The 18,408-nt window shown below is 50.4% G+C and overlaps 2 protein-coding genes across 3 annotated transcripts; both read left to right on the forward strand.

Annotated features, from left to right (window-relative positions):
• The first annotated feature begins 465 nt into the window (after positions 1–465).
• Positions 466–1,987, forward strand: rabif (RAB interacting factor). Of its 2 annotated transcripts, XM_084464469.1 has the most exons (4): positions 466–670; positions 777–832; positions 935–1,095; positions 1,356–1,987. In XM_084464469.1, exons 3-4 carry the CDS (start codon positions 943–945, stop codon positions 1,596–1,598), a joined length of 396 nt encoding a protein of 131 aa, XP_084320595.1. In that variant the 5' UTR covers positions 466–670; positions 777–832; positions 935–942; the 3' UTR covers positions 1,599–1,987. The 2 variants fall into 2 exon arrangements, with proteins under 2 accessions (XP_084320595.1, XP_084320594.1); XM_084464468.1 differs by having other exon boundaries at positions 466–832.
• A 1,070-nt stretch (positions 1,988–3,057) lies between these two features.
• Positions 3,058–18,324, forward strand: kdm5ba (lysine demethylase 5Ba). Its single transcript, XM_084464819.1, has 27 exons — positions 3,058–3,370; positions 5,765–5,842; positions 6,109–6,231; positions 6,367–6,537; positions 6,835–6,960; positions 7,193–7,286; positions 7,374–7,471; positions 8,024–8,182; positions 8,636–8,755; positions 8,879–9,037; positions 10,468–10,649; positions 10,980–11,142; positions 11,251–11,370; positions 11,822–12,016; positions 12,592–12,773; positions 13,227–13,351; positions 13,476–13,626; positions 13,749–13,869; positions 13,981–14,336; positions 14,574–14,712; positions 14,803–14,982; positions 15,074–15,232; positions 15,359–15,805; positions 15,939–16,029; positions 16,130–16,323; positions 16,453–16,740; positions 17,187–18,324. The coding sequence occupies exons 1-27, from the start codon at positions 3,218–3,220 to the stop codon at positions 17,322–17,324; spliced, it is 4,512 nt and encodes a 1,503-aa protein (XP_084320945.1). The 5' UTR covers positions 3,058–3,217; the 3' UTR covers positions 17,325–18,324.
• Positions 18,325–18,408: the final 84 nt, after the last annotated feature.

Consider the following 18,408-nt stretch of genomic DNA (forward strand, 5'->3'; position numbering starts at 1 on the left):
AGATTCCTCAGAGAGGTTCTAGTGATTAAGTTTGTTCAGCTGTTTTATACAAAGAAACTTGCAGTGAAATCATAGACAGGTCATTAAGGAACAGGTAGGAGTTAGACAGTACAGAGACTGGTCATTACGGAGCAGGTAGGGGTTAGACAGGTCTTTAAGGACCAGCTGGGGTTTGACAGTACAGAGAAATCTGGTCACTTTAATGTAGACTGAATATGGGGACAAAACCCAATACCCAGTCGAGTAGCCACTACAGTTTGTGCTAGTTTATAATCACCACGATCAAGTATACAAAATATGATATTTCATAGTAGCTAACACATTATTGTGTGTGTATTATATGCTAGGATGGTGGGAGCCAGGGTTGGAGCCAGGGCACATTGTGTAACTAATGCCTGTAGCATAAATGGAAAGTAGGAACCTTTCAGTGTCGTCTTGTTTCTGGACGAGTTTATTTAGCTGAAGCTACAGCTAACAGCCTCAGGATCCCAGCCAGTATTTAGCATAATTTATATTAAAACATTTTATACGCTTTCATCTGAAGTTGGACATTTTTATTGACATCGCATCTTTTTGCCTTCTTCATTCGCGACTTTTACGCGATAATAAGATGTCCAACCTGACGGGGCGTTAGATAAAGAACGAGCCAGCATCACTCATCACAGCGGTTGTGAGTCCTCGTATCATCACTGACCATAGACTCGTAATAAATAGACATAATAAATACATAATATATACGTTATATCTGCCTCGACGCGCCTCCTAACTGTCGACAGCCAGGTCCTTGTATCGTTCTTCACGGAGATCATTAATCCCCGGTGAGCGCCCCGAGGTGAGTCCTGGTCCTGACGTGGAGCCCTGGGACTGGAGCTCCAGGTTTATGGGTTATAATAAAATAGACTGTCAATTGATTGTGAAATGTGTCTATTGTCAGGTGTCGAGATGGACAAAGAGGAATCCAGCGTGGAGTCCAAGGAGTGTTGTACCCGGTCTGAGCTGGTGTCTGAGGAGGGGAAGAACCTCAAGTCGGTTCTGTGTCAGCGCTGCGGGTCCAAGGTGCTTTGTCCAGGAATGGCCGTTTATTCGGAGAAAGAGGTAGGCCTACTGTTTATCCCGATGCAACATCCAACACGTTGTCACATGGTCTGAACTTGTTTTAATGTTTAATGCCCAGTTTTAACAGCCTTTTACCAAATCAAAGAATTCTTGCCTATTTCATCTTGTTTGATGTTTATACTGTACCGACAGCAATATATATAAAAGCGTCTGCCAAATGCCCTAAATGTAAATATGGATTAACAAAATATCCCTCTGAGGCCTATTAAGGATCAATGCTGCTGTGCCCTCCTCTTCAGCTGTTCCTGCCCCCGATGAGGAACAAAAAGGCCCTGAGTCTGACAGAGGGCTCCGGGGACAACCTCGCAGCGCACTGGCTGGTGGACGACATGTACACGTTTGAGAACGTGGGCTTCACCAACGACGTCGGACGCATCAAGTATCTTATCTGTGCAGATTGTGAGATCGGACCCATCGGTTGGCATTGTTTGGATGACAAAAAGAGTTTTTATGTTGCAGTGGAAAGAGTTGATCATGCATAGTCTGATTTGGAGACAGCCTGGACGTCCTGTACGTGTCCGCGGTTTGAACAACAGCCCAGATCCCATTCACTCCTACAGACATGTCCTGGTCCATTACTGTACTGCCCTCTGTCGTGGTCTATCAATAATGATGTGCTTAACTCCTAATAAAGTATTCAATGCTGCAAATTGCAACTTGCTTTTAACTGATACGTTTAAAATTGTGGATGGATAATTGGATGGTCGAATATCCACAGCCAATCATGTCGAGTTGGCCTCCAAACCTCTTGTGATTTGTCGGAAGAATAATCATTATGTTTTTATTATGTTTTTCAAACTCTCAAAACTATAAAGTGACGAATGCAACACAGAGAAGAATATGTAACACTATGCTGCAATTAAAATTCTATCAAATGCCCTGATTATTTTGGTTTTTAGACTGTTTGCATTCCTGTGTTCACATTTAAAGTGAATTTTACTGGCGTTTTCATATTTCCATGTTACGTTATCTCATCTTACGGCACACTGTCTTCTGATTGACTGAATACAATCTTAAATACTGAATACGATGCAGCACATAATCTGTCAGTGTTGGGCCTTGAATAGGGATAATTACTCTCTGGCAACCGATTACATCTACACACACTAGGCTAAAGAGATGGCACCTGTTTTATACGACTACATAGGCTATTCACCGGGCCTCTATACTGAATCTGAATTACTTTTATTATATCTTATTGTACAACAGTAACAGTAAAATGCTTAGGCGTGGTTCCTCAACAGACAGATAGCCGCAACAATACAAGATAAAGATAAGTAAAAATTAAAATATGTAAAAAATAATTGAGGAAAGAAACCGCTGAGCAACTGGTTCGCCCATCACCCAGGAGGCAAACAACAACTGCTCTCATGAAACCCGTCCGCCAATCAGAGCGCTCATTGAGGCCATTTAAAAAGATAGTCCCGGCCGACGCGTAGGGATTCGGTGGGTACGCTCGATTCGCTTACCTGTGTTATTGGCCGCTTCCGCGGGCGGAGCCGGAGCCACACGGCCCCAACCTACAGCCAGGAGTACAGACAGCCAAGTCGATGGACATCGAGATGTAAATATAAATATAATCGAACCCACCCAATACAAATACGATCATATTTGTATACTGAACATAATCTGTCCTCGGCCCTGCGCATGAAGCTCGGATTGAGTACCTCTTTGTCCATTGGCTCCTATCAAATAGAAACGCAGCATTTAAACAAGTTTACTTTCGCGTCTTGGTTACTACTACTGTCAGTATTTAAAATAAATGTTGCCATTTTGAAAAAAGAAATACCAAGATTACCTGTTAATAATTTTAAAAAAAACTGTTTATTCCGTGCATATAACAAGCAGTGGACCTTATACCAACGACAAAAAGCCAGTTTCACTAGAAAAATAAGATATTTTGGAAGTATCTACTTTTTTAAGCGGACGCGTCAAACCCCGTGGTACTGCCTCCCGTCGCCACCGGATAATTCGTGTTGACTCCGATGAGTGGAGGGTCGCCGCGGCCGGAATTATGTGATTTAAGTGCAGAATCCTCCTCTAAACACCCCCAGGAGTACACTCACCACCGTCTCGCCTCGTCCCGGACCGCGGTGCAGCAATGGGCCCGCCGCAGCTCAAGGAGTTCGTGTCCCCACCGGAGTGTCCGGTGTTCGAGCCCAGCCGGGAGGAGTTCTCCGACCCCTTCGCCTACATCAACAAAATACGAGCGATAGCCGAGAAAACGGGGATCTGCAAGGTCCGACCGCCTCCCGTAAGTCCACCGGTCCCAGGACCTCCCGCGGGCCCGGGTGTGGTGCAGCCGGGCTGGGTGTAAGAGTGGTGTTGGGGTAAAGTTGTGTTGTGGACGCCGTGTTTTCAACATGGCGGATTGCGGCTCCGCGGATCAGCTTCTGGTTTGTGGCGACGGAGACGCGCCGTGTGGCCCCGGCCGTGTGGCCCCGCCGCTCCGCGTCCTGCTGAACAAGTGTTATATAAGTACATATATGTATGTAGTTTGTATCGTACACGTCGATAACCGTCGGTCTCTGAGGTGGTTCTCTTAAAAACGAGTTGAACGTTAAAGTTGAGCGACTTGTTTACGTTGAACCAGCAGCGACCCGGAGGATCCGCCGTTATGTTTTATTAATATCGTTTATCACCACGCATCTATGTCTTTAATCTGCACTGTGTTCATGCACATGTCGCATCGTTTATTATTTATAATGTTTTTTTAGTGCCGTCATTACTACAGATATATGACGTTAGATTTAATCTGTACAATGTACTACGAACACATTCGATTATTTACGATTGATCATGTTTATTAGTGGCTTAATGGTCACCCATGTTTTATGTAATGTGTACGTGGTACACGCACCGTGTGTCAGTATTGGTCGTGTTTTGACGGCTGGGTGGAGGAGGACACACGTACGTGCTGCTTCCTACACTCTTTATGGAGAACATCACGGGGGAGATGTATGAATGCGATGCCTTCGTTTAGCAGGCAGAAGCCACCACACTGATTCTCATCCACGTTCTGCCATCGGGTCTCCTTAAACAACACGTAGAGATGACGTTGGGCTCAGTTCCATTACTCTGTTTCTACTATTGTTCGCTCGCTACGTCACCGGCTGCTGCTCTTTTAGCCCACTAAACATGACATAACACTTTAGAAAGTCCTCTTTGGCACTCCAAATTGAAATCCCCCCCAATTGGTTTACAAACTGCTCTTACACGTCAAGTGTATGGTATGTTTGATCGTTTATACTGGAGGTTGAGTGTTCGTGTCTAAGGTATATGTAGTTTATTTTTAGGAGACTGAACTTACTCACCTATTGGTTTAGAGATGTACACACGGCAGGGTGTGACCCAGCGGCCATGCAAATACCGCAGGGCCCCAAGGAATCACCTTCCCTACAGACACAAAACTTGGAACATAATAAGAAACTGGGTTATTTCTGCAAACATTTAGGGAATTACAAAATAAAACAGACGATTTCTTCTAACCCTTACCCTTAGAAAACCCATGGAAATTTACATTAAAGCATTCATTAGCATACACGGCTGTATATGCGTATTAACCGTACCGTGGAGAATATTTACACCTGTGCATTTTTCATTCCGGCACCAGAGGGGATACTGTTGATTTTCCAATGAAAAGGTTTTGGCTCATCCTAGCTAAAGCTTGTATTAGTCCTCGGTCAGGTGGTTTACAAAAGTCATGGACACCCATTCGCTGCTGGGCCTAAAAAGACTAGAAATAAACATCATTGCAGATCATCTGTAATCAAACAGAAGCTAGCAAACACAGGAAACCACATTAAGTGTTCGCCTACTCTACAGCTTTCTTTCCTACAAAATGCCACAGGGAAGTCAAACTGTGCGTTCTTAATATTTGGCTATGCCTGAGCTCAGCCTCCGCTGTGTAAAAGCTGGTTTGTATGAGTCCTTCACTTGACAATGACCTTCCACTGCAGCACTAATGTACCTAAACATCTCCCCACTTCCAGCTGAAAAATACTGTCCACTATTTAGTGTTTACTTTCATTGGACACAATTTTTTAAATTGTACCTCCCGGGCAAAGACTTTAAATCGGTCCCGGTAAAGGCCAACACTCAATGCCTCCTATGAAGACCTTTTGTTTGTTTAAACTCAAATATGCACTGCTCTAAAATAGTCCCCTGGTGAAGTCCACCCCCTCTGAAGCTGACAGCAGGCCCAAAAGCCTGAGCATGAGAGCAGGCGGTTCAATAGCTGGCCTTTCATACTGGCTCTACTGGCCTCACACACAGGCCTTCAATGGGGAGTATAAAACATGCTCATTACCATGTCATTGTTAATAAGTAGTAGACCAAGGGATTTTGTTACCCATACTGGAATGAGTATCTTTTTGTAAAGTTGGACCACTATTAATTTTGATTTTACGCACATTGGACACTAGAAGTGGGCTGTATTTTTGTGTTCAAAGGGCAAGGTGGTTCGAGCCTGGAGTCAGGGCCAGCTCTGTAGGATTACCTTCAATAGGATTGATTCCCGGGCCTTTTGGTTTGTCCCAGAAGACACCCTAGTATCAGGGAACACAGATTGGTGGAGAAAGTCACCAAAACGTAGCCATCAAAATGGCTGCCTGGTTTTGATAAGGCTGCATTGTTTACGTTTTTGCAGGAATGGCAGCCACCATTTGCCTGTGATGTGGACAGACTGCAATTCACACCGCGGATTCAAAGGCTAAATGAGTTGGAGGTACGGTTTGTTACAAGGCACTTTTGTGTTGATTTTATGTTCAGTTATCTGCCGTTGATAAGCGCTTTTTAGTGGGGTTTTTTCAATGTGTGTTCTGTTATGGAATTTTGCTAAATATGTTTAAATACAATCTTAAACTATAATGTTTTTTTGCCGGTATCACACAAATGGTCACAGGTATCTGTTTCACCATCCCATAACAAATGACTAGCCCATTACATTATGGTAGCACTAAACGCTCTGCCCTTTCTCCCTCTTAACTTTAGGCTCAGACCAGAGTCAAGCTCAATTTTCTCGATCAAATTGCAAAGTTCTGGGAGCTGCAAGGATGCACTCTGAAGATTCCTCACGTGGAGAGGAAGATTCTGGACCTGTACCTGCTCAACAGGGTACGTTCTGGTCGCCAGCCACACCAGACCATGGAACGTCCAAAACACCCGCATTTCATGCTAATGAACGAATGAATAATTGAGGCCTGCGTGTGTCCTAACCCCGGACCATATGCTCCTCCTCCCACCCGGCAGTTGGTGAACGAGGAGGGCGGATTCGACGCGGTCTGCAGGGAGCGGCGCTGGAGCCGGATCTCAGTCCAGATGGGCTTCGCTCCGGGGAAGGCCATTGGCTCCCACCTGAGGGCCCACTATGAGAGGATCCTGTACCCCTACAAATTGTTCAAGACCGGGGCCAACCTCCTGGTACGACCGCCGCGCACCAGGGACGGCCGCTGAAGGCCTCAACAAACAAGCCCTTGACCTTTACACAACCACAACCATGTCCTGATAGGATAGATTAACAAATTGTAAAATATGTTCATTTTTATTTGCGCTTGATTATTTTAGTAGAGGAAAATGGTTCATTGATATTCATTTGAATCACTGTCTTTACCCTCGTCATTTTACTTTAGTGTTTGTCACCTTTCGGTTATTCAAAGCCGCTTATGTAGGTCAGTTTTGCCGAGGGCCTCACGGAAGTGGTCTTGTGTTCTCCCACAGAAGGCCACCCTGACCAATGACACCAAGGACAAGGAGTACACCCCCCACGACCTGCCCCAGAGGCAGTCGGTCCAGCCCCAGGAGACCTGTAGCATCGCCCGCCGCGCCAAGCGCATGAGGGCTGAGGTAATATCCGCAGAACCGGTCTGCATCAAGTACCTCACAGATCCACTCAACCCCTCCTCAAACTGGTCCACTTCATCATCATTAAATCACCACATCCCAGATCCACTCAACCCCTCCTCCAGTTGGTCCACATGATCATCAGTTTTACTCACCCTCTCCTCCAGTGGGTCTGCATTAAGTGATCATGACATAACCCCTCCCCCCTCCCTAACCTCTGCTCTTGTCCTGGTAGCGCGGTTACGTCGGGATGGACACGGAGGAGGACTGTGAGAACCGGCCCAACCTGAGACGGAGGGTGGGGACGTACGCGGCCAAGCAGGAGGGCGGTAAGCACGGAGCTGGGTCATGGCTTAGTGGCGCGTCGGTCCCCTGAGGGTCTCTGACGTCCTCCACGCATCTGCTTCTCCTTGCAGGGAGGATGTCCGCGGGGCCGGTGAAGCAGGAGCCGGTTCTGTACCAGGACCCTGTGGAGGACAAGGAGGCCATCCTCGACCGGAGGAATGAGCCCATGGTGAGGAGACCCTGATGGTCTGAAGAGTCTTAGGCCCGGCTCCCATTCACCAAGTCTCACAGCGTTGCAAATGTTATGTAGCATAACAAGAACTGGCCTTTCTTGTGACACGTACAAATCCCATATTCCAGAACATAAACTCTGTTCTCATGCTAATTCCCACCAGGTGGACCAGTACATGAGTCTGGTTCCAGAACATACATTTACATTTTCATTTAGGGAATTTAGCAGTCACTTTTATGAAAAGCGACTTACAATGAGTACATTTGTCAGAAGAAAAAGAAACAACAATAGATCTCTGTCGGTACAGTAAGGATGTTCATAGAACCAAGTGCCAAGCACTAACAATCGCTAGGTTAACCCATTCTTTGTATATAACAAAGATAGCTAGGATAAGACACTACACAATGCTAAGTACTATTTTTAATGCCAGGACGTACAACATACGATCTGTGCGTAGGAGGGGAGTGTGGGGGTAAGGGGGGAGTCTATGCAGAGTCTAGGGGATCTCTGACCATAGACTCATAGTGTCCCCATGCTAATCCCTCCCAGGTGGACCAGTACATGTGTTTGGTCTGTGGCTGCGGGACTGCAGAGGACCGTCTGCTGCTGTGTGATGGCTGTGATGACAGCTACCACACCTTCTGTCTGATCCCGCCCCTCCACGACGTCCCCAAGGGGGACTGGAGGTGCCCCAAGTGCCTGGCTCAGGTGAGCTGCTGACACACGGCCATGCACAGCACGAAGCCCCCCCCACAGCTGCTCAGGACAGACCCACTGAGGGGGTGGGGGGCGACGCTGCCAGGGAACAGACAGTCTGAAGCTACTCAGTACAGACCCAGTGAGGGGGGGGGGAGGGGACACTGCCAGGGAACAGACAGTCTGAAGCTACTCAGTGCAGACCCAGGGAAGGCGGTGGTATACCAGGGGGGGTGAGGGGGATGAGTTAAAACTCACAGATGAAGAGTGTGAATACAAGGTGCCCTCTAATGGATAAAGAAAACTCTGATCTGCCTAATGAGGTACTTAATGAACCACTTGAGTTGGAAGTTAATCCCTACTTGTAGAAGACTATAAGGGTTAATGGCTTATTATTTAATGCTGCCCACAGTCGACTGCACTTAATGCGTATGGTGTTTAACGGAGAGTTTCATTCTCCCCCAGGAATGTGGAAAGCCTCCTGTGGCTTTCGGCTTCGAGCAGGCAAGCAGGAACTACAACCTGCGGACGTTCGGAGACATGGCGGACTCCTTCAAATCGGACTACTTCAACATGCCGGTCCACGTGAGTACACGTCACTAGACGGTGGCTACGGCCTCTACAGCACACAAAATACTCCCAACGTAGCGCGACACGGAGGACGGGTGGAGGTGAAGCCAACGCGGGGGGGGGGTCTCTCTGTGACAGATGGTGCCCACGGAGCTGGTGGAGAAGGAGTTCTGGCGCCTGGTCAGCACCATCGAGGAGGACGTGACCGTGGAGTACGGGGCGGACATCGCCTCCAAGGAGTTCGGCAGCGGCTTCCCCGTGAAGAACGGGCAGGTGGAGGTCTCCGGGGACGACGAGGTACGGCCCGCTGGACGCACCGCTGCTTTGAGTCATCGCGTCCTGCCATGTACCGCTTTGAACCGGACGGCATTCATGTGTTTGTAGAATGAGTTGAATCACCTGAATCACTCTCCCGCGGTCCACTCGTTCAAAACAAGGTGTGTGTGTGTGAGACGTGTGTCACCGTATGCCGCATCTGTAAATATATTTTACGGATGCGTAATGATTGATTGTTCTTCCGTTTCATACTTCCTCTGTTGCTACCGCAGAAGTGGAACCAGAGAATCAGCCAGGGGCAGGCGGTTGTTCTCGTCGTTTTAAGGGGTTGGTGCGACAGTCAAAAACATACCATGTTGCCTTGTAACGTCAGTGTGTTTTTAAACCGTGCCAGTAGAGAGCGTCTGTCCATCTCCCTGAAGCGTTCTGTGATGATACTGTTGGCCTTTTTGGATTACTGGCTCCTCAGTGTCTCAGGTTTAAATCATCTTTACGTTTGTTTATTACAGTGTTGGGTCCTTTGTTCGGCAAGATACAAATCCAATATCTTCCTGTATTTTGAGTCCAAGTCTGATAAAACGTTTTCAGCTTGACAATTGACAAATGTTTTGTTGACACAAAGACCAGCTGTTGAGCCAACAGATGTGAGGGAATTGGATATGATCCTCGTTGTCAGAGTCGTCACGCTGCGCCGTTACCTCCCATGAGCTGGCATGGCTCCCTCTACGTACTCGGGGGGCCACGGCAGACACAGAGAACGACTCTGAATAACCACTCATGCTATTATTAGCTTGCAAAGCATACTACGACATGTTGCTGTTGGGTATTATTAGATTGTGTGTTTAGTATGGACGGCTGGACGCCGGCTCCCCGCTGGGACGTGGAAGTTGTTAAAAGGTTTCTAAGGCAGTGGAGGATGAAATAGAACGGGATTTCATCACTACACCCGCGTTTCACCGCTCTGGCGGGATTAATGACGTCGGAGTATAAGAGGGGAAATGTGTTGGTGCGGGGTGTGTCCGTCTGTGCATGCGCTGCTGTGCCACTAATCCTAAAGGGCATTGCCCTGGGGAAACCCTGAGGTGCTAACGCACCGTGCTATCGATGCCCTGGGGGGGGGGGGGGGGGGGGTCCAGATGGCCTGGGAGGGACATAGAGTCCTGAGTCCTGTTAAATGGACTGCATTTATACAGCACTTTTCCTAACCAGTAGCCACTCAAAGCACTTTACAATACTGCCTAACATGCACACATTCACACACCAACAGCCGTGTCAGCCATGCAAGCTGACAGCCAGCTCGTCAGGAGTAGTCAGGATGAGGTGTCTTGCTCAGGGACACTCGGAGCCGGGCTTTGAACTAGCAACCTTCTGGTTACCAGCCAACCCGCTCTACCTCCTGAGCCACATGCCGACCTGAGTCCTCTGTCCTGAGTCGTGTGTTCCTCCCTCAGACCTACCTCACCAGCGGCTGGAACCTGAACAACATGCCCGTGCTGGACGCCTCAGTGCTGACCCACGTCACGGCCGACATCTGCGGCATGAAGCTGCCCTGGCTGTACGTGGGCATGTGCTTCTCCTCCTTCTGCTGGCACATTGAGGACCACTGGAGCTACTCCATCAACTACCTGCACTGGTGAGCGGGGAACCCACCAAGGAGCCTGTCTGAGGGCCCTCGTCTGTCAGCCGACCACAGCACGCTGGAGGGACGTTTCATATAGAATATGATCCGTCAGACTTAAATGACGCCGAGGGCTACCATGCTGGAACCCTTCTTCCTCAATCAGTGTCATACTAGAATATCATTCATGTTCAGCACGTAATATTCACATACAGTATTTAAATACAGAGTTGTTTTTAAACGCTGGTTTCCCTAGATACATAAATGAATACACGGCTACGCCCTTCAAAATAAAAGCCTTATGGTCCGTGACCGTGCACTAAACCCCGCCACTGATGTCTCCAGGGGGGAGCCCAAGACCTGGTACGGGGCCCCGGGCTCGGCGGCCACGCAGCTGGAGGGGGTGATGAAGAAGCTGGCCCCGGAGCTGTTTGAGTCGCAGCCGGACCTCCTGCACCAGCTGGTCACCATCATGAACCCCAATACCCTGATGAACAACGGGGTCCCGGTATGCCCTCCTTGCTCCCGGTGTTGTTCATCACTCAGTGGCTCATGTTCAGGGTACGACTGGGATCAGGTTGAACTAATACCATTTGGTGTTTCTTTTGGCGTTTAGATCTACCGCACCAACCAGTGTGCTGGGGAGTTTGTCATCACGTTCCCGCGGGCCTACCACAGCGGGTTCAACCAGGGCTTCAACTTCGCCGAGGCGGTCAACTTCTGCACCATGGACTGGGTAAGACCGTTCAAAAGCTTCACAACGCATCGCTGCCGGGTTCATTTCTATAGCGATGTTCAGAGTTCACCTAGACATAGTCACCCCCTCCCACCCCAACTACTTATTGTATGTTGTACGTCCTGGCACTTACGTGCGCATTTATGTATGCCGTACTTATGGTTATGGTACTTAGTTGTGTAGCATCTTATTCTAGCTATCTTGGTTGTATACAGGGAATAGGTTAACCTAGCAATTGTTAGTGTTTGCCACTTGTCTCTATGAACAGTACCCACATAAATATATTGTTTCACCTCATCTTGTAAATGTACTTATTGTCAGTCGCTTTCGATAAAAGCGTCTGCTAAATGTTGGTGTGCGAGAAAATGGTTGAGGTTGAGAGGCTGTAGGACTCCAGTCTGTGCTGTGTCTGCTGTGTTGTGACCCCTGTCTTTCCTCCCTGGGGGGTCAGATGCCCATCGGCCGGCAGTGCGTGGACCACTACCGGCAGCTCAGCCGCTACTGCGTCTTCTCCCACGACGAGATGATCTGCAACATGGCCGCCAAGGCCGACCACATGGAGGTGGAGCTGGCCTCCTCGGTGCAGAAGGAGATGGCCGTCATGATCCAGGAGGAGGAGGAGCTGCGAGGGAAGGTCAATGCAATGGTGAGTCAGCCTGGGAGAGACATGGGTGTGGTCCTACCTGTAGGAGCATGTGATGATCCTACCTGTAGGAGCACGTGGTCCTACCTGTTGGATAATTTTGTCCTACAGGTAGAGCATCTGATCCTACCTGATGGATCATGTGGTCCTGTAGGAGCATGTGGTCCTACCTGTTGGATCATGTGGTCCTACAGGTAGGAGAATGGGATGGTCTTACCTGTAGGCAGCTTATGATGAGCCTACCTGTAGTAGGAGCATGTGAACCTACCTGTAGTAGGGCAGCATATGGTGGACCTACCTGTAGTACGGCAGCTTATGACGAGCCTACCTGTAGTAGGAGCATGTGATGGTCTTACCTGTAGTTGGGCAGCATGTTGTTGTTGTTAAAGTCATACACCCATACAGTACAGCGTGTACTCACGTGTGCTGACATTCCAGATTAACTGGTTTGCGCAGATCACATGATGCATCAGATGTAGGAAATGTCAAGATGGCTGCTTGTTGGCCCAACACCCTCGTCCCGGTGTTGGCCCAACGTCCAGCCTCCCGGGTCTAATGCCTGCGTGTTACTTCCCCAGGGCGTGGTGAGGTCTCAGCAGGTGGACTACGAGCTGCTGCCAGACGAAGAGCGGCAGTGCCTCAAGTGTCGGACCACCTGCTACCTGTCGGGCATCATCTGCCCCTGTAGCCCCGGCAAGCTGGTGTGTCTGCACCACGCCCAGGACCTCTGCTCCTGCCCGCCCAGCGGCTACACCCTGCAGTGAGTCACACCCCCACACATCAGCCCTACCAAGCCCCGAGCACACTCTACCAGGCCCTGAGCACATCATACCACCAGGCCCCAACACATCATACCACCAGGCCCTGAGCACATACTACTCACTGAGCCCTGAGCACACGCCACTCCACGCCACCCCACCAGAAGATCTGGGCTGGAGTTCTGAGAGATGATGCTCTCTAGCAAATATAAAAATAGGATCTGCTGTACGGATCGATTCATGATCACAGTAGAAAAATATCTCAAATAGAAGGGTGTAGTTAAGTATAAACAATTTGGGTTTATTCTTGTTGACCTCGTTCTTGTATAAAACGTTGTTAGTGTATATGTCAGATAACTAAAATCACGGGTCAAGGCGCATCTTATTCTCTTATAGATATAACACAGGGAAACCATCTGTTGATTTAACATTAAAATGTATTCATTTTCTTCCAGGTGCAAGTTCACGCTGGCGACGCTGTACCCCATGATGGCAGCGGTGAAGCACCGGGCCGAGTCCTTCAAGAACTGGGTCTCCAGTGTCCAGGACATCCTGGAGTCCAAGGCCAATAAGAAGAGAGGTCGGAGCCCCACCCCTCTCTGCGAGTCAATGTTTAAACAATCGAACATGCTCCTAACTCGCCGACTGTACTCTCAGCCATGAGCCTTTCCTGACGTCCTTGTGTCTCCCGTTCCCCCCTCCAGGCCTGGAGGAGCTCCGCAGCCTGGTGGAGCAGGCGGAGGCCGGGGCCTACCCCAAGACGGACCTTCAGCGTCAGCTGCGGGCTCTGACGCTGGACGCTGAGAAGTGTGCTTCCATGGCCCAGCAGCTGCTCAACGGGAAACGCCAGACAAGGTACCAACTCAGAACCATCGCCTGTTGATCTGACAGAGATTGGTGGACAACTTTGAGCCCCGTACTGATTCAACCGGTGACACCAGGGTCGAGGAAACTGATCTGTCCTTGGGGTTCTTCAGGTACCGCTCTGGAGGCGGGAGGACCCAGAGCCAGAACGAGCTGACGGTGGAGGAGCTGCGGTCCTTCGTGACCCAGCTGGACGGCCTGCCCTGCATCATCCGCCAGGCCCCTCTCCTCAAAGTACGTGAACTTCAAGTCAACCCAGCCGTTCCTCAAACCAGACTGTTCTTCAGACTGTAATCCAATGACAGAGAGGGAAACTGCAACGCTTGTTGATCTGTGCTCCTGCAGGACCTCCTGACTCGGGTGGACGACTTCCGGCAGCAGAGCGAGAGGCTGCTCTCAGACGAGACCCCGAGCGCCGCCGGGCTGCAGGAGCTGCTGGACGTCAGCCTGGGCCTGGACGTGGAGCTGCCGCAGCTGCCCCTGCTGCGGGAGCGGCTGGAGCAGGCCCGCTGGCTGGAGGGGGCGCAGCGGGCCAGTGGCCGGCCCGACAGCCTCTGCCTGGACACCATGAGGAGGCTGATCGACCAGGGCGTGGGCCTGGCGCCGCACGGCTCCGTGGAGAAGGCCATGGCGCGGCTGCAGGAGCTGCTGACGGTGTCGGAGCAGTGGGAGGAGAGGGCGCTGAGCCTCATGGAGGCCAGGTGAGACTCTCACACGCATACATGCGCATTATAGTCTCATAGAAGCCAGAGCCTCTAACACACATGCATGACAATTATACACTTAATAGAGGCCGGAGCCTCTCTAACATATTGAGACGGAACCTCCGACACACAGCTCTACAGAGTGACCCTCTGCTTTTTATTTTCTGCCTTTTTAAATGCATCCTGTGATTTTGGTGTGCAAATATTTACCCATAATGCTCTTCTTCTTCTCAGGCCATTTCACAGCATGGAGACCCTGGAGGACGCCCTTCAGGAGGTGGAGAACATTCCGGCCTTCCTGCCCAACTGCATGCAGCTGAAGGAGGTGGTCCTGAAGGCCAAGGACTGGCTCCAGGAGGTCGAGGCCCTGCAGGTAAACCTATGGGAACCTTGGTTGTGCAGCGCAATCCCTTGTGATTCGCCTTCAGGGATGTGAACCTACTCCCCTGTGCCTCCCCGGTAGGTTGGCGGTCGCATCCCCGTGCTGGACAGCCTCTCGGAGCTGGTGGTTCGGGCGGAGGACATCCCGGTGTGGCTGGACCCCCTGACTCGCCTGGAGGCCCTGCTGGCCGACGTGCAGACCTGGAAGGAGAGCGCGGCCAAGACCTTCCTCGTGAAGAACTCCCCGCTCTCCCTGCTGGAGGTAAACGACCCACCTACCACCACACTGTGGATCACAGCCCTCCTATAGGGCGGCGGGGTCCGGATCTGAACCCTCCTCCTCGTGTGTCCAGGTACTGACGCCCCGGTGTGACGTGGGCGCGGGGTCCCAGAAGAGCCGGTCTAAGAAGAGCAAGGAGGCGACGCCGGGCGCCAGGAGGGATTCAGCCAAACTGGACTCTCTGAGCGAAGTGGAGAGAGCTCTCCTGGAGAGCAAGGACTCAGCCTCGGCGGTGAGTACCACTCCATCACACCTCTGCTGAGTCACACGTCACGCCGGCTCAACACCCTCGACGCCTGGTGTCTTGTTTATCCTCTTTCTGCTAATGCCTCACTGTGACCTCCTCCTCCTCCTGCAGATGGCCACGCTGGCGGATGTGCGGCAGAGCGAGATGGAGGTCCTGCTGGCTCTGCGGGCCTCCAACGAATCCAAGCTGCTGTCCGCCGCAGCCAACGACGGCAGCGAGGAACTCAGTGTGTGTCTGTGTCACAAGGGCCCGTCGGGCGGCATGCTGCAGTGCGAGCTCTGCCGCGACGTGTTCCACAGCGACTGCGTCACCACGGCGTCAGAGCTGGAGCAGGACCAGGCCTGGCTGTGCCCCCTCTGCCAGCGCTCCCGGAAGCCCCCCCTGGACCGGGTGCTTCCGCTGCTGGCCTCGCTGCAGAGGATCCGCGTGCGACTGCCCGAGGGCGACGCCCTGCGCTTCCTGATCGAGCGGACGGTGCGCTGGCAGCACAGGGTCCAGCTGGCCTGCACCGACGGGCTGCTGGACGACCTGGCCGGGGTCGGGGTCGTGGGGGGGAAGGTACGTCGTGTTGGTACCTGAGCTCTGGTTCCCCTCGGGTCGTCCCGTGCTGCTTTGATGAGCTTGATGCGACACCAGCGTTGGGGCGTGTTCACCAGATTTTTCGGTGTTTTAATGTTTGTTTGTTCTGCAGGCGAAACATTGGCACTGGTGTCTCTCTGCACTTTTGGGGAAGAACGGCTCTTCAGACTTCTTCTCGGAGCACCTATCCATTCCACTGCTGGGTAAGCCTCAGAGCTCGAGCTCCGCTCCGGATTACCTGTTCTGTGTTTGTGTGCTTCGATCTGGTGGGTTCGCACGCTGATAACCCGGTGGCTGTCGCAGGTCTGGGGACGGAGCTGGAGGAGCTGATGGGGGAGGGCTTCCTGCTGCAGGTCACGCTGCCCGAGACGGACCAGCTGTACAGATACCTGTTCCACAAGCTGGCCATCCCGCCCCCCGCCAGCCCGGCACCAACCAACCAGGAGGCACCGGAGCAGCACCACCACTCCAGGAAGGGAAGCCCGCACCGCACACCGGTGAGCCCGCCTGTTTCACGCCTCAGGATCCCCCTTCTTGTATGAAACACGTCTGTGATCACGGTGTGGTTCAGCAGCAGTACCTTACATCATGTACTCACCTCTGGTTCTGCGTTGTGTGCTGTACAGAACGGGAGTTCCTGTCACAAGAAGGACTCCGGCAACGGTAAAAGCAAAAGGACCAAGCGGCGCAAGGACAGCACAGACTCACACCCCCGGGACAGGGTGAAGAAGTCCCGCAAGAAGAAGTCCAAGTCCAGCAAGGAGAAGAGTCCGGAGGTGAAGAGGTCTCCATCACCTAGCAACACGCCGTCGGAGCCCCTCCCCTCGGAGCCCCTTCCCTCGGACTCTGAGGATGAGGAGGAGGACTACTCGCTGTGTGCTGCGCCGTGGTGCCGGGAGCCCGGGGGGGATGAGGTGAGTCCTCATCCAGGTCCTTCTCAGAGGACCACCGGGGAACCATGGCCGCTCAATTATACCTCCTGTGTGTTCAGAGTTCACCTAGACTCTGATAGCCTCCCCTCTTACCCCCCCACCCCCCTCTTACACACTTGTATGTTTTACGTCCTTGTACTTAAAAATAGTACTTCACATCTTGTAGTATCTTAGCCTAGCTATCTTTGTTGTGTACAGGAAATGGGTTAACCTAGTTATTGTTAGTGCTTGGCACTTTTTTCTATGAACATCCTTACTGTACCAACAGCGATATATTGTTGTTTCTCTTTATTCTGACAAATGTACTTATTGTAAGACGCTTTGGATGAAAGGAAGGAAGGAAGGAAGAAAGAAACGCCCTGAATGTAAATGTAAATGTAGGAGGCTGTTGGTGCGGCCCAGTAAGACGTCTCCTCCCTGTGTTTCAGGTGAACTGGGTCCAGTGTGATGGCACCTGCAACCAGTGGTTCCACCAGGTGTGTGTGGGTGTGTCCGCGGCCCAGGCGGAGAAAGACGACTACATCTGCATCAGCTGCACGCAGCCCGACTACGACCGGGGAGAGTGAGGCCGGCGACTGTTTCTTTGAAGGATCTGCCGTTTTTGACGCAGACCACCCCCCCCCCCCCCCCCCCCCAGCGAGTGAATGGATGAACTTCTTGCCGTGTGGCGTCCCCCCCCCCCCTCCCCCCTTGGCTTGCCCTTAGTGACTTTGGTGCTGTTTACTTTTTTCCAGATTTCCAACATACTTCTGTCGTTGTTTTGTCACGGTTGCTGGTTTCACAGCCAATAAATTTAACTTTTCAACAAAACTTTCCAGGACTTGATGCAGATTGTAGAAAAACGGCCGATGTTTCGAGAACCAACTGTGCAGGGATTTTTCAACCAAAAAAAACGTCTATTTGACAAACTTTTGGAACTTCCTGATTTTTATATGCTAATGAACAACGGGAAACTCGTCTTTCTCTTGTAGAGTTAATATTATTTATCTGAGCGGTGGGACTGAGCTTATTAATTGAATCTCAGTTTCCCTATGAACTATATTTGTGCTTAGAAGTTCTTTGATAGAATGCTTTTTGAAAGTCTAACCTAAAACATCTTAGTGCGTCGGTGTCCACAGTTCAGTCGTTGTTTGTGATAATAACATGTGAGTTGTGATGCTGGTAGGTGCAGTGTACCTACTACATTAGGTATCAGACCTGCATGAGTTAATTTTCCTTTTTAATTTAAGTTGGACTTGTGTTGTTCCATAGCGTTATGAAATCACTAACTTTGTAAGCGGCGTTTCATGTTTTCAGTGGATTGTAGGAAAGCATTAAATTTGTCATTAAAGCATTCAGATAATTATTGCAATCACACGGTTGGACTGTGCATCGTCACGGGAACATAAGGTTTGTCTTATGGTAGACTTTCCATTTAAGCTCTAGGAAGAAAATAATATGTGTTGGACTTAGAGTTAACACAAACTGTGTGATTTAACTGCCACGGGTATATGACCTTTTTTGCTCCTTTTGGTAAATAATATAATTCCTATGTTGCAGTTTGCATTATAAAATAAAAAATGTGTTCCCATATTTCTTGTGGTTCTTCTATTATTGTCCGAATGATAACAGAATTTACCAGCAGACATCACATATAGTTCAACTGTACTC

Source organism: Micromesistius poutassou, assembly GCF_964030765.1.
Source record: "Micromesistius poutassou genome assembly, chromosome: 2".
In the NCBI taxonomy this organism is placed as follows: Eukaryota; Metazoa; Chordata; class Actinopteri; order Gadiformes; family Gadidae; genus Micromesistius; species Micromesistius poutassou.